At 37.6% G+C, this 21,220-nt stretch overlaps 1 protein-coding gene across 2 annotated transcripts in view; it reads left to right on the forward strand.

The window, feature by feature from the left end:
* Nucleotides 1–21,220, forward strand: part of SERPINF2 (serpin family F member 2) — a 606,479-nt gene that overhangs the window by 569,935 nt on the left and 15,324 nt on the right. For both annotated transcript variants that reach the window (XM_044054366.1, XM_044054365.1), the window contains 2 exons: nucleotides 9,720–9,862; nucleotides 11,054–11,255. In XM_044054366.1, coding sequence (XP_043910301.1) covers nucleotides 9,720–9,862; nucleotides 11,054–11,255 — 345 coding nt within the window. The remainder of the gene's footprint in view (nucleotides 1–9,719; nucleotides 9,863–11,053; nucleotides 11,256–21,220) is intronic.

Here is a 21,220-nt window from a genome sequence, read left to right on the forward strand (position 1 = left end):
TTTTTTAATAAGTTTTCAGAAGAGGTGATTGCAAAGTTAGTTTATAGTGTTTAAATACATTAAAAATGGCCAAATCAGTACACTTATAGCAGTCGCTAGACTTATACCTTTTAAGATGGAAGCAAAAAACATGACATGTTTCTATATTCAACAGAAAGACATTCTAGGATTCAGAAAAAAGTATCACTGTTCATGGAAATTGCCTACCAGAGGTAAGTTTCCTTCCATGACACTGAGAAAATTCAATTCATAGACAGCTATGGCCACAATGAGAAACACCTCATTACTGGCCCATTAGTGTGTCTCTGAGTCACCTTTTAAGTTAAGATTACTATGGTCAGACCTGACAGTGCTAGTGTTTTCCCTGGTAGCTCATGCAGCATCTTAGCAAAGACAACCCCCCTACACACACACACACACACACACACACACACACACACACACACACACACACACACACACACACACACGTAACTTAATTCATACACCTACAAACATGCACACACATGTCCACAGACACACACACACACACACACACACACACACACACACACGTAACTTAATTCATACACCTACAAACATGCACACACGTGTCCACAGACACATATACACACACTCACAGCTCCTCACCCCCATGTCTACGTTGAACTTAACTGCACCATGTCTGCTTTCATAGGACTGAATGGGTGATCGCCATAATTTAGCAGTTTTCACTTTTCCTCAGACAATGAAAAATGTATTCAATGATGGACAGAGAACATGGCTAATTACTATTAGCAGTACAGTGGCCTTGGAATCAGAAAGTCTTACCTCAAAGGAGAAAACAGCCACATAAGGCTGTCCCTTCAGGACAAGACTTTTTGATTCTGAAGGGAATGAAGCTATTAGTTTTTTCATATTTTAATATTAAATCAAGTTTGGGGCATAAATGATTGCTTACTTTAGAATTATACAGTAGAGTCAGGACATTTACTTGGGAATATTTTAATCTGTGTTTTTATTGGTCTCAGAACACTAGGGATATAAGACAGTTATAAAGCAGTCTAAAAGCTATAAGAAACTAAATACATTTATTGTGTAATGTTATCCCACTGAAATATTTAGTCTAGTTACATTAAACAGCAATGGAAGCTGAAGTAATATTACAGGTGCTGCTATCATGTACTAGCAGGTTTTATTTGCTTTGAAAGTAGAAACTGTTATTAACTGTTCTTTAGGAAATGTTAACTTTTATCAAAATCAGACACTGTACTATGTTGCACAGTATCAGTGGTACTATAAATTGTTGATTTTAAGTTGTAGAATATATCTAAATTGCTTAGATCAGATGTGTTGATACATACTCAGTTTGTTGAACTGGAATGAAGGGATGTTAACTCATTTGTTTAAACAGGTAAATGTTCCAAAGATTTTTGTGCATCTAGCATAAGATGAACTCAGTTTTATTGGTGTTTTATTTTAGATTCAAGTTTGATATACATGTATACAGTTAATAAATGTTATTATACAGTGAGATATTCAACTAGTTGAATATAGTATGTTTACAGGACATAAACTACACCAACATTTATTTTGAATCAAAAGTCACAGTGGAATAACATAGATTAATAGAGATGTAATTTGAAATATGTGATATTTCTGTTAATCTAATGCAGCAGTTTTTGGCACATAGGCTCTTAGATAGGTACTAGGCTATTGTCCTTAGGGCCTATATACGCCTAGCCAAATGGTACCCTGGCTTTTACCACCCAAGAAAATTATTTTCCTGTGGACCTTGTCAAGCAGAGCCACAGAAGTGATCCCCGGGGTGAATATCCTATCTCCCATCCAATCATCAAGATATTTCTTGAGGAGTGCTAATGAGGAGCTTTGTTTGATACAGATAGGTAGTTTGTTCCAGAGTATGGGAAGTCTCTGAGATAGGAATCTATCCCTCTAGCATGTTCTGTTTATTGTGGTGACAAGGTTTAGGTCCCTAGGGCGTATAGCTTGAAGGGATTGGGATTTCTTTATGTGGAGCATGTCCAACAGCTCTGGGTTTGACATAGCTTTGTATGTTAGGCAGAGATTGCCACTGAGTAGGCGATATGCGACAGAGTAAAGCTGGAGTTTTTTGAGATGGTCTGCATAGGGCATCTGTCTGAAGCTGGTAATCCTCTTTGTGAGGTATTTCTGTGGCCTTTCCAGTTATTGTAAATGTCTTGTGAGGTACATACCAAAAGGGGCATTGTGCTCTATAATGGGTCTAATGAGTGATGAGTAGAGGGGAACAATGACCTCTTTTTTCCTGGATGAGAAACCTTTTGTGATGAGGTGTGCCACTTAGAAGGATTTCCTAACTACTGTGGCGATGTGATTATCAAAGGAGAGACTACTGTCCACCTGTGTCCCAAGGTATCTTATCACACTTTCGGTTTTAAGTAGACTATCGCCTATGTGGTAGTTCATGGGTAGAGCGTTTTTACCAAAAGGGATGACAATGCACTTTTTGGCATTGAGCTTGAGGCCATGGCTTTGACACCAGGCATCTGTCTCAGTGAGGCCCTTGTGTAGGATGTCCACATCATTAGGAGATTTGATTATGGCTCCTAGTTTGCAGTCATCTGTGAACTTTGTTAGCCAAAGACCTTCTGTGTTAGCCTGTACTTCAGAGAAGTAGATAACAAACAGGAGAGGACCTAGGACTGAACCCTGTGGTACTCCACTTATCGCTGGTCTGAAGTCGGATTTAGAGTCTGCTACTTTCACAATGTGGGTTCGGTCAGTGAGCCAGCTGGCAACCTATCTTGTGACATAGGGATTTATACCTAGTTTAATGAGTTTGTCTATAATTCCAGAGTGGGGGATGGTGTTGAAAGCCTTGGCGAGATCTAGATAGGCTGTGTGTACCACCTTACCCTCATCTACAGCTTTGGTGACCACTTCAGGTTTAGGAGACATGATCTGCATTTTACAAACCTGAACTGGGTAGGGTCCAGAGTTTGGAGATTACAATGCCATTGTTTATAAGTTCCATGATGATACGCTCCATAGCTTGCAGACCAGGCTTGTCAGGCTAATAGAGTGGTAGTTCCCGGGGTCCGTGGTGGCTCCCCCTTTGTGGAGTGGGATAACGGTTGCTGTATGCCATTCAGTGGGCACAAAGCCTGAGGTGAGGCTATGATTGAACATGGTACTTAGGTGGAGTGCCAGTTCATTCTGTAGTTCATGTAGAATGCAGCCTGGGATGTTGTCAGGTCCCATGGATGCTGTGTTCTTGGCTTTGGAGAGTGTGTTTTTTACCTGTGCAGCCGTGATTACAGGTACTTTGCATTCTTCCGGTATAGAGATGGGCTCTTTAGGGGATGAGAGAGGGGTAAAGTTAGCACTGAACCTATCTGCCAGGATGTTGACAATATCAGTTGGTTCTGTATATTTAGTGTCATTGTGCTGTTACTCAGAGCAGATCTGAGTGTTGCCACTGAGATTCTTGACATAGCTATAGAATGCTTTGTGGTTGTCTTTAGAATCAGTGGCGATTTTGTTTTCATAACTAGCTTTGGAGGATTTTATGAGGGATCTCAGCTTCTTACTGAGGCTGACCACGGAGTTCCTCCAATCATGGGATTTTACTCTTTTTTGCAACAGTTTATTTCTTCTGTTGTAGTGTTTTTAGTAACTATTTCAACAACGTAATTAACCCTAACTGTTCATAGAATGATGTGATTAATTGCGTAAGTTGAAGCATTTTAAATAAGGGGCCAGATTCATTAACACCTACACCAAGTGTATACAATCTTTATTCAAGAACGTCCCTCCCACATATTTTGTGCTTTCTAGTCATTCAGAAAGATTACAGTAAGTGTACATGTAGATCACACTTTGTGCTAACCTTTATGAATCCTCTTTGATATTTAAAGCTGCAAGAAAATCAGTAGGAAAACTAAAATTAGCAAGAAAAAGATGTAAGTTAAGCCTGTGTTGTCTGTTCACTCAGAAAAGTATGCACTTAGTGTACACTTAGTATAGGTGTTACTGAATCCCAGGGAAAATGTTTTCTGATTTTTAATAACTATTCACAATACCATAAGTAATTCTATTTCTTTATAGTAAATAGTTTATCTAAGAAATGAATATGCTGTTACAAATAAATATGCTATATAAGTTAAGTATTTACATAGTTTAGTGATTAGTTGAAATTTGGGTCAATAAAATACTATCAAAAATATTTAATTAAGTAACAACTAATAGCATTGGTCATGGAAAATAATCTTAATTATTTATTAATAGTTACCACTATCCTAGAAAGTTAGTAAATCACATGCATTATTAAATATGTTTATGAAGAACTGCCTCGAGCAAAATAGGAAGTTATTTAAGAAAAATAAAATAATTGATATGCTTAATTATTCTGCTCAATGATAACAGAGATGTAAATGATACATCTTTGCGAAATTATTTTAAAATTCATAGATGGGGTTAAGTCAAAGCCTGGAGTCATAAGACAATACAACAGCAGGATGCTGATATAATTAAAATACAAGAAGAATTACATAAAGTTAAACTAAAAGTACAAAATGGAGACAGAGACAGGATTAATACTATTAAAACATTAACCAAGTAATACCAAGAAATATTAAATCATAAGACTGAAGTGGCATTAGAGAAAATTAAATTGCAAACTTAAGCAATGAAACCAAAATATTTCATAGGTTGGCCAATAAGTTTAAAGTGATATTGTCATCTAATCACATTAATAATATTTATAATTAACTATCAAATGAAGAGACATCCAACACTGTCAATATCTTATTTAGAGACTTCTGTGAAGGACTAAATCATTTAGGGAATGAATACTCAGATGCAAGCCTTCTATAAGATTATTTATGAAAACATATAAAATTAAATTGAATAAATGAGATCTACAATTTGACTAAAACAATAACAATTAATAAGAATCATTTACCTTGGCAGCCTGAGGGGAGGCAGAAGAAATTAATCACTTGTAATTGAAAGTACTGTTTTCAGGAGGAGTAAGATTGCTGGGTGTTCCAGACCCAAGAGGAGAGAGAAGAAAAGTGGCAGTAAGGATTAAGAAATATTGGAAAAGGGACTTCATTTCTTCTACCTGTTACCTTATCTGTCTAACCTCATCCTGTGCCTTCTTATTTCTTGTATCATTCCTTCTCTAGAAGGAGAATTCGATCTCTTTCTGGGCTAGCTCCTACTATAGCTTTAATACCCCTTCAGAACTATGTCTCTGTCACCTTGTATTCCTTCTGTCATTGTATCTACCTGGACCATGTCTTCTGTATGGCTAAGGGGAAGAATAAGACTACACAGGCAACTGTACTGGAGGTTGTGGAGCATGGGGCATTTACTGAGCTACAGGAGAAGTGGCACTAGCTTGTGCGCAATTCTCAAACTGCATGCTTCATGCACTCTACTTTTCAGCGTTTCAGTTACATACTGAGAACAGCAAGGTTAATACACAACACGAAGGCAGGATAAATAAATGCAATCAATACAAAGCAACAACATTTCCTATGCAATCAATGCACAATGGCATCAACAACAATAGCAAATATAGTAATAAAATGCTAATAAAAAAATGACTATAAATATTAGTAATACACATTTTTTCTTTACAGTTTTTTGTCTACAGAACTGGCCTCAGAAAAGTATGCAAACACAGGCATGAGAGCAATGCCTGCACAGCCAAATATGAATTCAATATTGCCACCTCATCCAGCTATAACTATGAAGCCTTTTTTTTGTCCATGAAAGGAATATTAGGAGCAATACACAGCAGTTCACTGACCTGATCTCCAATGGTACTACCTACTCTGACCTGGAAGACATCATCAATACATTAGGGGTTAAATTTAGTTCATACTTACCCTCCCCCAAGTCCTTCTCTGTTTCTTACCTGACAATATTCAGTCCATACCTCCACCTATAATTACCCAAAGAACAAGCCTTAAAAAAAGAAAGAAAACAATAGCGCCGTAGGTGCAGGAAACACAAGCTGGCTCCTTGTTAGTTTAAAATGCTGTCTGACTGATTCTCTCTTAAACCATGTCAGTCTTAGAATCTCCAAAGGGCATGTGCATGAGGCCTGAAGGACAGATATTGCACTACCCCCTCTACAATGGTGGCCCTGCCACCAACCCAGGGAACCACAAAGCAATTAGCTTTACCAGCATAATTTGACCTATTTCTCATGCATCCTTGATTATATTAGTTTTGCACTGTACACAGATCTAAGAACTTACTGAGTGTATGGCTGATAAATGTTCAGTTGCTGAATGCAGAATGAGGTAGTAAAGTTTATGCTTCAAGACACGACAGCGATAAACCAGCATGAAGGTAGCAGTGAGCGCAACACAATGTTCTGAGATATAACTTTCCTTGTTGTATATGCAGTGCAGACATGTTCTATATAGTACATCTGGTGTACCTAATAGCAGCCTTCAAAGAACATGGGAATTGCACATACTATTTCATTACTCATCTGCTGATAATTACAGGCAAAGCAGTTGAACAGCTTGCTGAGTTTTACATTCCATACTAAGATACCTTACCTTGGTTTTCCGACACTGAATTTACCCTTCAGTTTTGTATCCAAAGCAGGACAGCAAAGAGGAAAGAACTCTGCGTGGTATGGATATTCACAAGACACTAAAATATTACATACAAGCTGGCCAGTTGATCCAGTAACAAAACAGATAATTTTCTTGCTGTTAGATAATTATATTATTCTCTGCTGCAGTAAGTGCAAACAAGTATTGTCTGGGAGGGTTAGGGCTTACGTTACCAAACCAACTGCTACCAATGCAGATTTCTTTGTGGAATTATTGGCTGTAAGTATCTGTGAGGCTGCAACCATCTATCAACATAGTCTCAAAACATTACAGAACAGATGCTTTGTCATGGGGGTACAGTAGGTTCTGCTGCAGCAGTTGTACAAGGAATACAGCAGACCAACCACCAAATGGATCCTATAAGCAGCAGTGCTTTTTAATCTTCCAGTAGAGATATATCAATCCTGCAACAATTTACTTGCTTATCTGTCTTTTATTGCCTGGGTTGTCCTACTAGGCTAGAGGACTCTTTTTCAGGGGAGACCAAGGTGTTATTTTCACTAGTAGGAGAAATGTGCCCAGGGCATCAGGGAACTTACCCATGGGAATCGGGATCCTTTACAGCATGATTCCTATCAGGTAAATAGCACAGTTAAACAACACTTCAACACAATAGTACCTGTATGAATAATAGAATCACTGCTGTAGGAGAGGCTCTCTCTATCCTGTTACTGTGTGTGTATTGAGTCTGGTAACCATAATACCTATCCTTAGGCCTTTGCATGAATCTACCTGTCTAACTCTGACTTCTAGAATAGATCATAACCTGTGCAGATAGCTGTGTTTTGATATTCATTACATGTAAGTAGTAGCTGAGTATTGAGTATCTCTTACTGTGCATATTTTTCTATTTTAAATGTTAGCATTTCCTTATCACTCGATGAGTTGCCAACTGGCTTACTGACAGAACCCACACTGTAAAAGTAGTTGACTCCAAATCCAGCTCCAGACAAGTGGCAAGTGGAGTACCTCAGGATTCAGTCTTGGGACCGCTGTTGTTTGACATCTACTTCGCCGAAGTACAGACCAACACTAAGGGACTCTGGCTAACAAAGTTTGCAGATGACTGCAAACTGGGAGCCATTACTGAATCCCCAAATGATGTGGATACTCTACAAAAGGGCCTTACAGAAACAGATGCTTGGTGCCAGAGCCATGGGCTCAAGCTTAATGCCAAGAAATGTATAGTTATCCCCATTGGGAAAAAACATGTACCCGTGAATTACCAAATAGGTGGCAGTACACTAAACACTGAAAGTGTGATAAGAAACTTAGGAACACAGGTGGACAGTGGTCTCATCTTCAATAACCACATCGCCACAACAGTCATGAAATTCTTCTATGTGGCACACCTCATCACTAAGGGCTTTTCATCCAGAATAAAGGAGGTCATTGTTCCACTGTAGTCATCCCTCATTAGACCCATCATAGAGTACAATGCCCCATTTGGTATGTACCTCACAAAACATCTGCAACAACTGGAAAGGCAACAGAAACACCTCACTAAAAGAATCACAGGCCTAAAGCAGATGCCCTATGCTGACAGACTAAAAAACTCCAGCTATACTCTGTCACATATCATCTATTCAGAGGTAATCTCTGCTTAACATACAAGGCCATGTCAAACCCAGAGCTGCTGGACATGCTACACTTAAAGAAATCCCAATCCCTCAGAGCTACACACTCCAGGGACCTAAACCTTGTCATCACAATGAACAAAACAGCTGGAGGGATAGGTTCCTGACCCAGAGACTCCTCAGACTCTGAAATAGACTGCCCATACATGTCAAGCAGAGCGCCTTTTTGGCCCTCTTTAAAAGGAACCTTGACGATTGGATGGGAGATAGGAAATTTACCCCAGGGATCATGTCAGTCGCCCTGCTAGACAGGGGTCCAGGGAAGTAAATATTGTGGGAAGAAATAGCCAGGGTATTGTTATGGCTAGGCTTGTATAGGCCCTTGGGCCAATATCCTAGTACCAATCTATGAACCCATGAACCTATGGCTTCTTTAGCCTGCCACAGGAGCATTTTTGTTTCACTCTTTTTGACTGCTTCTTCAATGTCACACAAAAGAAAAAAAAAGAACCAAAGTAAGTGTATGAATTCCACTCTTTATAACTTACCTGTCCTCTAACAGCCACAGAATAAGATTTCAGTTTGATGCAACTCCAATATTTATACATGAACAGCTTAGGTGGGGTGAAGGGGGAAGTTGCACTTGGTGCAAGCTGTCATGGGCCATGATTAGTGGGAGCTGAAGCTGCATTAACACAGTACTGGTATTGTTTTATGAGTGCCGATACTGCATTTGTGGTCACAGCTGAAGTTCTGAAGTGCTCCATGTGTGGGGCAAAACAGTATTAACTGTAGCAAGCTGCTTATTATTATTTTAGCAAGCAGTTTGCTACAATTACAAACATGGAGAGTTTTGTTTTTCTTAATCATTTGAAGTACAGAATACACAACATTATGTGAGGTATGAGCCAGCTGGGTGCTGTGTTCACAGGAAGTGTGTGTGTGTGTGTGTGTCTGTATGTCTGTGTGGGTGTGTGTGTGTGTGTGTGTGTGTGTGTGTGTGTGTGTGTGTGTGTGTGTGTGTGTGTGTGTGTGTGTGTGTGTGTGTGCACATGTGTAATAGGTAAGCCTGTTATGTGTGAATTGGTTAGGAGGGTGTACTATACTGCAAATGCTTACAATACTTACATGTGTACCTACAAATGTGGCCACAGAAGATGGTCTGTATTGTGTCAGGTTTGCCTGAGGTGCAGTTAGCCTTTATATGTTTTACTCTTTCTTTCGCCTGTTCCATACTCTTTACTGTAATATTGCTGAATACACATCTACGCACCTTCTTAGATGTGCATTGTTTTGTTTCATATGGTTTAACTTGTATCACATGGAGTGACTGCTGATTGGTACACATAGTAACTAGTTAAGAACAAAGTATCCATAACCTGACATAACAACTACCTTTCACAGTAAACATCAGATTAATAGTGTAATATTTATATATAGCTGCACATGCTTTGGTTGGGGGGTAAACTTTGGTTAAATACGCTAATGCTCACATTCACTTCTGTTCTTTCTCCTTCAGGACTGTGGAGACACAAGTTTGATCCTCGGTTTACCACTCCTGGAATGTTCTACCTTGATGATCACCAGTATATCACAGTGGATATGATGAACTGCCCAAAGTACCCACTCAGCTGGTACACAGATGAGGAGCTCAAGACACAGGTAAGCAGAGGAAAGGTAGTGAAATTGTGCATCCCATAGAAGTTCACCAATTAGTACTTGTACCAGACCTGGGGGTGGGTATTCCTAATATCTGCAACTTCAACAATACTGGCAGAGTTACCGTGGGTACTGTGGGCAATCTAGGCAGCACTAGTCTGTATCACATGAATAAGCTGGGTAATACTAATATGTGTCACGTGGATAACAATGGTAGTGCTAGTCTGTGTCGCCTGGATAAGATAAGTAGAATTAGTCTATGTTACATGAAAAACCTGGGTAACACTAATCTAAATCACATTGATAACATGGATAGCACTAGTCTCTGTTACATGGATAACACTAATAGCACTAATCTGTGTCACATGGATAACATGTGTGGCACTAGCCCATGTCACATGAATAATCTGGGTGGTAGTAACACATGTTATCCATGTGACACAGATTAGTGCTACTTATGTTATCCACGTGGCACTGATTACTGCTACAGAGATTATTCATGTGACATTCTTGGGGTTGTCCTCCATCTAGATTGCCTTCTCTGTAGAGTTAGTATGTTATCAATGAGTCTGTGTGACATCCCAAAGACAAACCCCTAAACTGCTTGCATATGTGCATGTGCATGACAGCGCGCGCGTGTGTGTGTGTGTGTGTGTGTGTGTGTGTGTGTGTGTGCGTGTGTGTGTGCTTGTGTGTGTGCTTATGTGTGTGTGTGTGTGTGTGTGTGTGTGTATGCTGAAATAGATTGTGGCTACCCCAAACCATGAAGAGGTTTAAGCAGATACTGGAAAACAAAAGAATGAATGAATGAATGAATGAATGAATGAATGAATGAATGAATGAATGACCCTTCTAAGTGACCCATTTTGCCTTTTCGTTATTACCTACCACTGCTTGAGCTGTGACTCAAGTATCCACAATAGCTGCTGTCAAAACTCCTAGGGAAGGAATATGCTGATGCCATAAGTAGTCCCTATACTCACTGACAGTGCTGAGGGGAGCATATTTCAAATACATTTTGTAGTTTTGAGAGTGCCAGATAAGTTTCCAATTTAATCATACAGTGTACAGTCTGTAACATATTTTCTTAAAATTGTCCGGTTCTAAATGATCATCCTTGCCTCCTAACAATGCTGATTTCTAATGCTGATCTACAAATTATTCCAGTTTTCTACCATGTGTTTTTCATTCTAGGTTGCCAGATTTCCCTTCAAAGAAAATGTGAGCCTTATCATTTTCCTACCATTTTATAGAACGCAAGACACTCCTCGCTTCAGCAGCCTCAACATCACTGAAATTTATAACAAGTTGCCAAAAGAGACGCCAATATATGTCAAGCTGCCCAAACTGAATTTGGACTCAGACATGGACCTCAACCAAGTTTTAATTAATCTAGGTAAGAAAAATCACTAGTTGCCTGGTGGTTGGTGATATAGAGCAATGCTAGGACCTTTCAGCAAATTCTTAGCTTAGGTCTACACAGCACATCAAAGCTATAGTGGAGCAGGGGTTTCCAGAGAATCCATGAAGAATGACCTAAAAAAAGAAGCCAGAGAATAAGGACAGGAGGAAGAAATAGGACTTCTTCAGATATTCTAAAGCAATTCTGTTCCTATAACAGCACTATCAGGTGATATGTGTTTTGCTTATGTATGTATGACTATTTTAGGATCAAACCTGTTCTGATTGACTTTTATTCCTCCCTTCTTTTGCTTTAGGTAACATTTTCAAATTTCTATTTTTCATTTTTTTTTCTCCTTTTTATTGAAGTATTAAATGATATGAATTAGCACTACCCATCTCAAACTGGAATGATACCACAAAGGTAAAAAGATCTGAAACATAAGCTGAAATGGTAAAACCACTCTGGTAGAAGACATATTTCTTACCTTGAATATATGCAGCCAGGCCCTAGGAAACTTCATTACTGAGCTGCTATCCAGTTGATCTATGATTTTATTTAAATTAAATTCACAGTTATTTTAGTTAGCTACTTAATTACTCTTGAATAGCTGGAACTTTTGCAACTTCATTAATTTACCCTGAGTGTTGTTCTCTGGGTTCCCAACAAAATAAGAGTGCCTAGTCAACAATACTTTTTTTAAAATTCACATTATGTTAATTCTTTTTATCAGCTTTTTACAGAAGTGTAATTTAAGGATATATGATTATTTCTCAACAAATCCACATGCTCACGTCACGTCAGTAATTTTCAAAATGATACAGATTCATAGGTGTGTACTAGGCTAATGGCTCTGGAGCCTTTACAAGCCTAGCCTATAGACTGCCCTGGTAACTTAAGACCTATATGAGTGATTCCTTCTAAACCGCAGACATCTTGGAATCCATCTTGCTCCATAAAAATACTCAGCATTTGTCTAGATGTTGATTGTTGACAAATAGTTATGCACTGGTAGGTTAATTCTACCCTGTGTTTGCTGACTATAGTCTAAACTTCAACACTTAAAGGACTGCCTTACCCTCCAGTGTAGTTAACCCATCCAAGAAGTTTTACTCTTCACTGTCATCTAGATTTAGTTTAGTGCCTAGAAGCTCTGCAATGCCTTTCAGTTTCTTTATTTCCATTTTTTCTGCTACCAGTCATTAGGTTCCCAACCGCTTTTCTCCTGATTAAATCTGTATGATCTGAGTTTCTTTCCTTCTGTGCGATCTCACTTTTTCTGCAGTTTTCATTGTTATTCCTCACCCACAATTTAACATCCAAAGAGTATGCATTGTGGAGGTCAATAAAGTGCAATAAAGCTTAAATGCATCTGTAGTGAAACTCTTTTCCACACATTTGTATAAAAATCAGGGATCAGTTATACTGCAACCCTATATAAACAAACTGGCATGTACTCTTATAACTGGCCAACGAGGTGCTGTTGCTATCAATGTACTTGCAAAAAGTAATATGAAGACCAGCAGGTAGTATAGGATACTAAAAGCTGCTTGAATCTGTCCATTCAGGGTTATAGTCTGTAAACTGTCAGTTGCAGATGACTGAGCAAGGCTGCTAGACACTTTCCAGGCAACTGTGGTCACTAAACAAGACAGCATGGATGATGGTATACAGACTCACTTGGAAATACAGCCATGAATGTATAAGAACAATTGCAATTTACTTACTTTGATTAAAGATGTAAATGTACAATGAAAGCCTTTTCTCACCTTATACTTAGGACAAATGAATTGTCATTTTAAAAACAACACTGACATTGTTTGCTGTATGAAAAGCCAGTGAATCGTAACTCTTCATCTCTGAATAAATGCTGAAACAAACCACCTCACTTATCAAGTCAGGCTTTATCATTTTATGCAGACACAGAGTGCAGTGTGGGAGCAAGAATGGCAGGCTAAAAACCAAATCATATCAATGAGGAAGTCGCCATCAGATCATTTTAAGATATGACAATCTACAAAATAATAAAAAAAATAGATAAGTACCAGAACAGTCAACTATAAAGTCAAATGAAAGCAACCAAACTGTTCTTGGTAGTAGCATGTAAAAGCACAGGCACTCGAAGATAAATAAAATCCACTTTATTTGATAAAACCACAGTAGTTGAGCGCTTTCATCTACACACAGGTAGACTTCCTCAGAACAACTTCACAATTAATTCCTTGAGTTAATATAGACCCAAGCGACCAATCCATTTACCTTGTTATGTTAACAAGCAATTAAAAAATGCAATTAGAAAATTTGTAGCCATTAAAAATACTTTAAAGTGCCCTGTGCTTTAAACTGACGAATAAATACACTACTACCCTTACTAGGTGTGAAACTAAAAACAATGTGTAATATATATATATATTCCCTAAGTATAATCCATACCTTATAAATCAGATTTTTAGTAATAAAATGAACATATCAAAATATCAATGAGACTTTCTTTCTATAAAGTACAATATAGGAATTTTATCATACAAAGTTGACAGTAATGCCTTGTAGTCATATATTAATGTATATTGAGATCCAAAATAGGTTTAATAGAAATATTTTTGTTTAAACCAGGATACATAGAGGCATTCAATTTTATCTGCCACCTTACTTCTCTTTCACCTAATTTTTTCTTGATACAAACCCCCCTAGGGTTTGGATGTACGATCTCCAAAATTCCAAAAAGAAACTTATCACAACTTTTGTTTCCTTTTAAATGTTTCCATAAAGCATTCTTTTCATCTCTCCTTTTAATACAATAATAGTGGTTGTATATCCTGTTTCGAAGGCATCTATCAGTTTTGCCTACGTAGAAACAGGCACATTTCATGCATTTAGCTAGGTATACTATGTGGGATGTTCTACAATTACCCCTTTGGAACATAACTTCAGTAGAATTAATGTCCTCTAACATCAACTTCTTAGTATTTATAATAAAGCTGCACTGGTTACATGTCCCGCATTTGTGTGTGCCCATCCGCAGCTCCTTCCTGTTAACATCCTTAATCTTGTGCTCAAACTCATTTTTCAAATTAAATCCATTTCTATATACAAATGAAGGCCTTGTTCCAATAGTATTGTATATACTGTTGTCTATTATCAACACATTCCAGTTTCTTTCCACTATTTCCTTTATATCCTGTATGTGAGGTGCAAACTGTAGGATACATGCCCCAGAATAATTATTGACATTGGTCTTACTATTATTCTCTGCCACCTTTAGTTTATCTTGCACAACTGACCCAAAAATGGGTTTGTACCGGGTGTCCCTATTGCTGACCACATATTCTTTTAGTTCAGTAATCATGTTGCCTGGATATCCCCTGGTTCTATACATCTCTGCTATAAAATCCAATTCAACTAACAAGTCAGCAAAATCAGATGTCATCCTAGCTGCTCTAATAAATTGTCCCTTTATTATACTTCTTTTTTGTGAATAGGGATGGCAGCTGGTATATTGTAGATATGAGTTACTGAAGGTGTTCTTTCTAAAAATTTTAGATTTAAACCCTTCGTAACCAATACTTATACAAGTGTCAAGATATGGTATAGAATTAGAATCCGTATTAAACGTGAATTTCAAGAAGTCACTTCTAGTGTTTAAATATTTCATAAACTCGTTAAGTTTAACCTCTCCCCATTCCAAATCATAAATACATCATCCAAAAATCTTGTGTACAGGTTAATATAACCTTTCCATTCAGTTTGCAAAATGTGTTCATTCTCCCAATCTAATAGAAACAAATTTGCAAATATGGGAGCGCAAGCCGCTCCCATAGCTACCCCTTTGCACTGTCTGTAATATTCACCTTCAAAATACACATAATTGTGTGTTAACACAATATCAATGAATTCCATCACTAGTAACTTCTTGTCCCAATCTAAGGTACTATACTTGTCAATGCTGTTGCTAAATCTCTTCATCCCGTCATCCAAAGGGATGCTAGAAAAAAGGTCTACTATGTCAATGGTGACCAGATGTATGCTTGTGGTATACAAGTCCGGTGTTAGTCTCCCTAAGAAGTCCCATGAGTCTTTCAATAGATGTCTTGTGTTCTTATAGGAAGGTTTTAACCATTTGTCTATTACAGATCCAAAAAGGAAAGTTTTAGATCTGTTACCAGATATGATAGGAGGAAAGGGGGGATCATTCACATTTTTGTGTACTTTAGGTATCCCTACTATAGTACTAATAACAGGAAACTCAACTTTTAAATAATTATACATGTCAGCATAAATTCTTTCGTCTAACAACAATTCTTCCAAAAACAAATCAATTTTACGATAACCTATATTTACTTCATTGATAGATGAAATTTCATAATTTCCAGATTTTAATAATATACAATTAATTTTATTAATGTATTCCCTCCCATCATACAGCACAACACCCCCTCCCTTGTCAGGTTTCATAATACGCACATTGCAATTCATTTTTAAATCATTAATTAAATTGTGTTCAGTATAACTTAAATTGTATTTCATTTTATTGTTTTTACATTTATTTGCATATGCATACAATTCATCTATTACCAACTTTTCAAATATGGCTAAGGTGTTATTCAAGGGTGGGGTGTATGTACTTCTCTTACTAAATTCACCCCTCGCTTTGCTCTGCTTACCTTCTAACAGTACACGAAGGTTTATTTTACATATATATTTCTTAAAATCTATAATATGTTCTACTATATTGATTGTCTTATTGGGGACAAATTTCATTCCCTTGGTGAATAACTGGAAATGTTCTTCTTTAATGTCTAGGTGTGCGTAGTTAAAATATTGTATTCACCTAAACTATAATGTACTTCATTGTGTTTTAATATGTTGTATCTCTTCTCTGTTCCATTCCCCATTTGTTTCTTTGCTGGTTTCTTCCTTGGTCCCCTCTCCAATTGTAATGTATCTTGCCCTGCCTCGCTTCTGCATCTTTCCATGTTTCCCTTTCTTCTAAAAAATCTCCTTCTTCCTTTTTGCTGTTCAAATTGTTAAATTGGGGTCTTCCATTTGCTCCAGAGTTGTAGTCCCTATGTGCATTATACTGTTTCTTACTTTTATAAACATTATCTTTTTTATTATTAACCCACTTGTATGCCTCCTTATTATCATATTGCTGTCTATCTCTGTGCATCTTTCTTCATTTTCTCTCATACTATTTGTCTATTACCTTTTCCCTCCAAGTAAACTGACTATTGTATAACATTTCATATTCTTCATACAGTAAATCGTTAGTAATCTTAACATTTAATTCCTCTACTTCAGATAACAAACAGCAAATTTTTCTGTCATTGCAAGGTACTATGAATTTCATAAAGCAGAAGCCAAAATTGTCAAACATATTTGTACATTCCACAATATTCTCATCGTTCATCTCAATACCTAATGGATACTTAAAGAACTTAAGTCCCATAGGAACAATCTTCGCATCTATACATTGTTTTAAATAAACATTATCCATTTGTACACTTTTCAAGGTTTTCAATTTATTACCAAACAATATGATAGATTCTTTTAAAGTTCCGTTTTCATCATTACTGGCATTCCGCCTTTCATAGTTATGTGCTTTGTTAAAATTAGCACAAAAATCTACATTTTGAACTAAAAAGTTGTTCAAATTCCAACCTGTATTGTGTTGATGTGAATTACAGTCTTTTCGTGACGGTACAGTACCTGTATTAACAGTGTTCATGCTCATAGCATAGCTTTTCTTGGGAACCGTTCGTTTGGGTTTAGCACCCAAGGTGTCAAAAACGACCTCCGATCTGTTTTCTGTATGGTTACCAACTTTGTCATTGATGTCCAAATGACTGGAACCGGATCCATAAGAGGCTCACCTGCCGATGTTGTCCTTCTCCCCTTCAACTGGAACAGCCGCCATCGAGCTCATATCCTTCCCATCCTTCCGTTAAGCGTGTGATGATGTCAGCATGCATCCGGCTGTGCTACGAGGTTCTTCTTGGCTGAAAAGCTCAATGAGCCTAGTTAGTTCCCCTTTCACGATTGCCATTTCGGATTGACGTTTATGAATCTCGTCCCTCCTGGGTGAGAACAATGATGGTAACTCGTCTAGAGAATCCATGCTACACGATAACCAGAAAAATAGATAAGTACCAGAACAGTCATTTATAAAGTCAAATGAAAGCAACCAAACTGTTCTTGGTAGTAGCACGTAAAAGCACAGGCACTCAAAGATAAATAAAATCCACTTTGTTCGATAAAACCACAGTTGCTGAGCGCTTTCATCTACACACAGGTAGACTTCCTCAGAACAACTTCACAATTAATTCCTTGAGTTAATATAGACCCAAGTGACCAATCCATTTATCTTGTTATGTTAACAAGCAATTAAAAAATGCAATTAGAAAATTTGTAGTCATTAAATATACTTTAAAGTGCCCTGTGCTTTAAACTGATGAATAAATACACTACTACCCTTACTAGGTGTGAAACTAAAAACAATGTGTAATATATATATTCCCTAAGTATAATCCATACCTTATAAATCAGATTTTTAGTAATAAAATGAACATATCAAAATATCAATGAGACTTTCTTTCTATAAAGTACAATATAGGAATTTTATCATACAAAGTTGACAGTAATGCCTTGTAGTCATATATTAATGCATATTGAGTTCCAAAATAGGTTTAATAGAAATATTTTCGTTTAAACCAGGATACATAGAGGCATTCAATTTTATCTGCCACCTTACTTCTCTTTCACCTAATTTTTTCTTGATACAACCCCCCCTAGGGTTTGGATGTACGATCTCCAAAATGCCAAAAAGAAACTTATCACAACTTTTGTTTCCTTTTAAATGTTTCCATAAAGCATTCTTTTCATTTCTCCTTTTAATACAATAATAGTGGTCGTATATCCTGTTTCGAAGGCATCTATCAGTTTTGCCTACGTAGAAACAGGCACATTTCGTGCATTTAGCTAGGTATACTATGTATACAATTATGTGTATTTTGAAGGTGAATATTACAGACAGTGCAAAGGGGTAGCTATGGGAGCGGCTTGCGCTCCCATATTTGCAAATTTGTTTCTATTAGATTGGGAGAATGAACACATTTTGCAAACTGAATGGAAAGGTTATATTAACCTATACACAAGATTTTTGGATGATGTATTTATGATTTGGATTGGATGATTTAGATCCTCTACAAACCCCTGGCTCAGTAAAGAAACCAAACAAATCCTCAAGTCCAGAGACACTGCCTGGCGTTACTATCAAAAAAAACAAAGAAACACAAAGCCTAACTAAGTACCAAGAACTGCGCAACCGTGCAAAAAAATGCATTAGGCTGGACAAAAAATCCTACTACACAACATTACAAACTAAATACCAACACAATCCATAAAAATTTTGGCAAAATGTAAACCAGCTACTAAAATCCACCCAAAAGGCTACCCCCAAACCAACCACCCCTGACACTAAAGTTCCCATCGAAACACAATTCAACTCCCACTTTGCGAACTCAATTCTATCCTTAGTATCACAGGACAGTTCCTTCCTCACTATCCCCCCCAACACAAATAACACTAATACAAGCTTTACCCTCAAAACAGTTTCCAGCACTTTAATCAAAAGCATGCTCTCCAATCTAAAAACCTCATCAACAGCAGCCGACCTACTCCCCAGCTATTTCTTGAAACTTACAGCAGATGCTATTGCTATCCCAGTCTCCACTCTCATAAACAGATCAGTTGTTGAAAACTATGTGCCCAACTCTGGAAAATATCCTATGTTACACCCATACATAAAGGCAGTACCTCCACTGAACTTAATAACTACAGACCCATTGCTTTACTCTCCCCCCTGGCCAAAATCCTAGAAAAATGCATCCATACCCAGATGCTAAACTATCTCCTAGACTGCAACATCCTGTCACCTACTCAGCATGGTTTCAGACCTGCCCATAGTACCACTACAGCTCTCCTTTGCTTCACAGACACAGTAAACCGTCTCAAAAATGAAGGCCTGCAAGTGTCAACTCTTTTTTTGGATATGTCCAAAGCATTTGACACAGTCTCACACCAAATCCTGCTAAACAAACTAAACCAATATCATCTATCTAATTCCACTCTTACCTGGTTCCAAAGCTACTTAACTGACAGGTACCAAGCTGTGAAATGGGAAAATTCTCTCTCTCCTCAGCTGCCCATAACTATAGGAGTCCCACAGGGTTCTATCTTAGGACCACTACTATTCACAGTCTTCACAAATGACCTCCACACCTCCACACAGCATGCATCTATAATTCAGGATGCAGATGACACTACCTTAATCTGTGCTGCACAAAACATTCCCACCCTCCTGCAAACAACTCAACTAGCATTCTCTGACGTTGAAAACTACCTTACCAAAGCCCAACTTATCCTCAATCCAAAGAAAACTCAGCTTATGATTATAACCAGTTCTAACAAAAACACTAACAGTCAATTCACTATCTACTCCACAAATGCTACTCCAATTGCTCCAGTGCCACAGGCTAAGCTATTGGGAATAACCATAGACTCCCACCTAAAATTTGATAGTCATCTGAACTTAACTATTAAAAAAGTACATGCCAAACTGGGGTCACTCTACCGTATCAAACCATTTCTTACCAACAACACAAGCTCAGCCATTGCTCGCTCCCAACTTCTATCCACCCTACTCTATGCATCTCCCATTCTGACTAATCTCAACAAAACTGAACTAAGCAAAATGGAAGCTTTCTATAACAGAATTGCCCGTTTTGCTGCAAATTGCTCATATAGAACTCATCATTGTACTGCTTTGAGACAGCTCCACAGGCTTGAACTGCCCAACCTCCTAACCTACAATCAGCTCTGCCTCTGTCATTCTATCTATTACCTCCCCAATAAGTGTCCTGCCCTCAAAAACCTAGTACAACATCACTCAGCCAAAAGGCCTCTTAGATCATCAAGCAAACTACTACTAGAAGTCACCAACAGCTACAATAGCTTTGGAGATGCACTATATAGTAGTTCACTGGCTATAAAATGGAACTCTGTCCCTACTAGCATTCAAAACACATCATCCAAAGCCTCCTTTAAAGACCTCATCAGGCAACATCTCAAGCAAAGTTGGCAGTGACATGATTGCTCCCCAGGCTAGTGAAAGCGGATAACATATGCATACTAAATCTAGAGCAATTTATAATAGTTTTTCAATCTTACTCACAAACACTGGCTAATCTACAATGTATGTACTGTACCTGTGTACTATGTATGTATTCTACCTACATTCCAAAGTTCAGCTGTACACCACAAATCTATTACTTACCTTTATTTTTAAAATTAATATCTTTTTTGATTTTCTCTCCACTGTAACTGTTTGTGCCGCATGCCACTGTAAAAACATGTCTCTTGTAATTTGTGTGTATACTGACTATGTCTAAATAACTAAATGTGTCTGTAATTTTTTTTTGTGGAGCTTTTCTCCCCGGGCCTCTGCTAAAAAAGGACCTTTTCGGCTCAGTCAGACACCCCCGGTTAACAAATGTAAAATAAATAAAATTTGGAATGGGGGAGAGGTTAAACTTAACGAGTTTATGAAATATTTAAACACTAGAAGTGACTTCTTGAAATTCATGTTTAATACGGATTCTAATTCTATACCATATCTTGACACTTGTATAAGTATTGATTACGAAGGGTTTAAATCTAAAATTTTTAGAAAGAACACCTTCAGTAACTCATATCTACAATATACCAGCTGCCATCCCTATTCACAAAAAAGAAGTATAATAAAGGGACAATTTATTAGAGCAGCTAGGATGACATCTGATTTTGCTGACTTGTTAGTTGAATTGGATTTTATAGGAGATGTATAGAACCAGGGGATATCCAGGCAACATGATTACTGAACTAAAAGAATATGTGGTCAGCAATAGGGACACCCGGTACAGACC

The sequence above is a fragment of the Protopterus annectens genome, chromosome 13.part0 (assembly GCF_019279795.1).
Source record: "Protopterus annectens isolate FY-2018-M chromosome 13.part0, PAN1.0, whole genome shotgun sequence".
Lineage (NCBI taxonomy): Eukaryota > Metazoa > Chordata > Ceratodontiformes > Protopteridae > Protopterus > Protopterus annectens.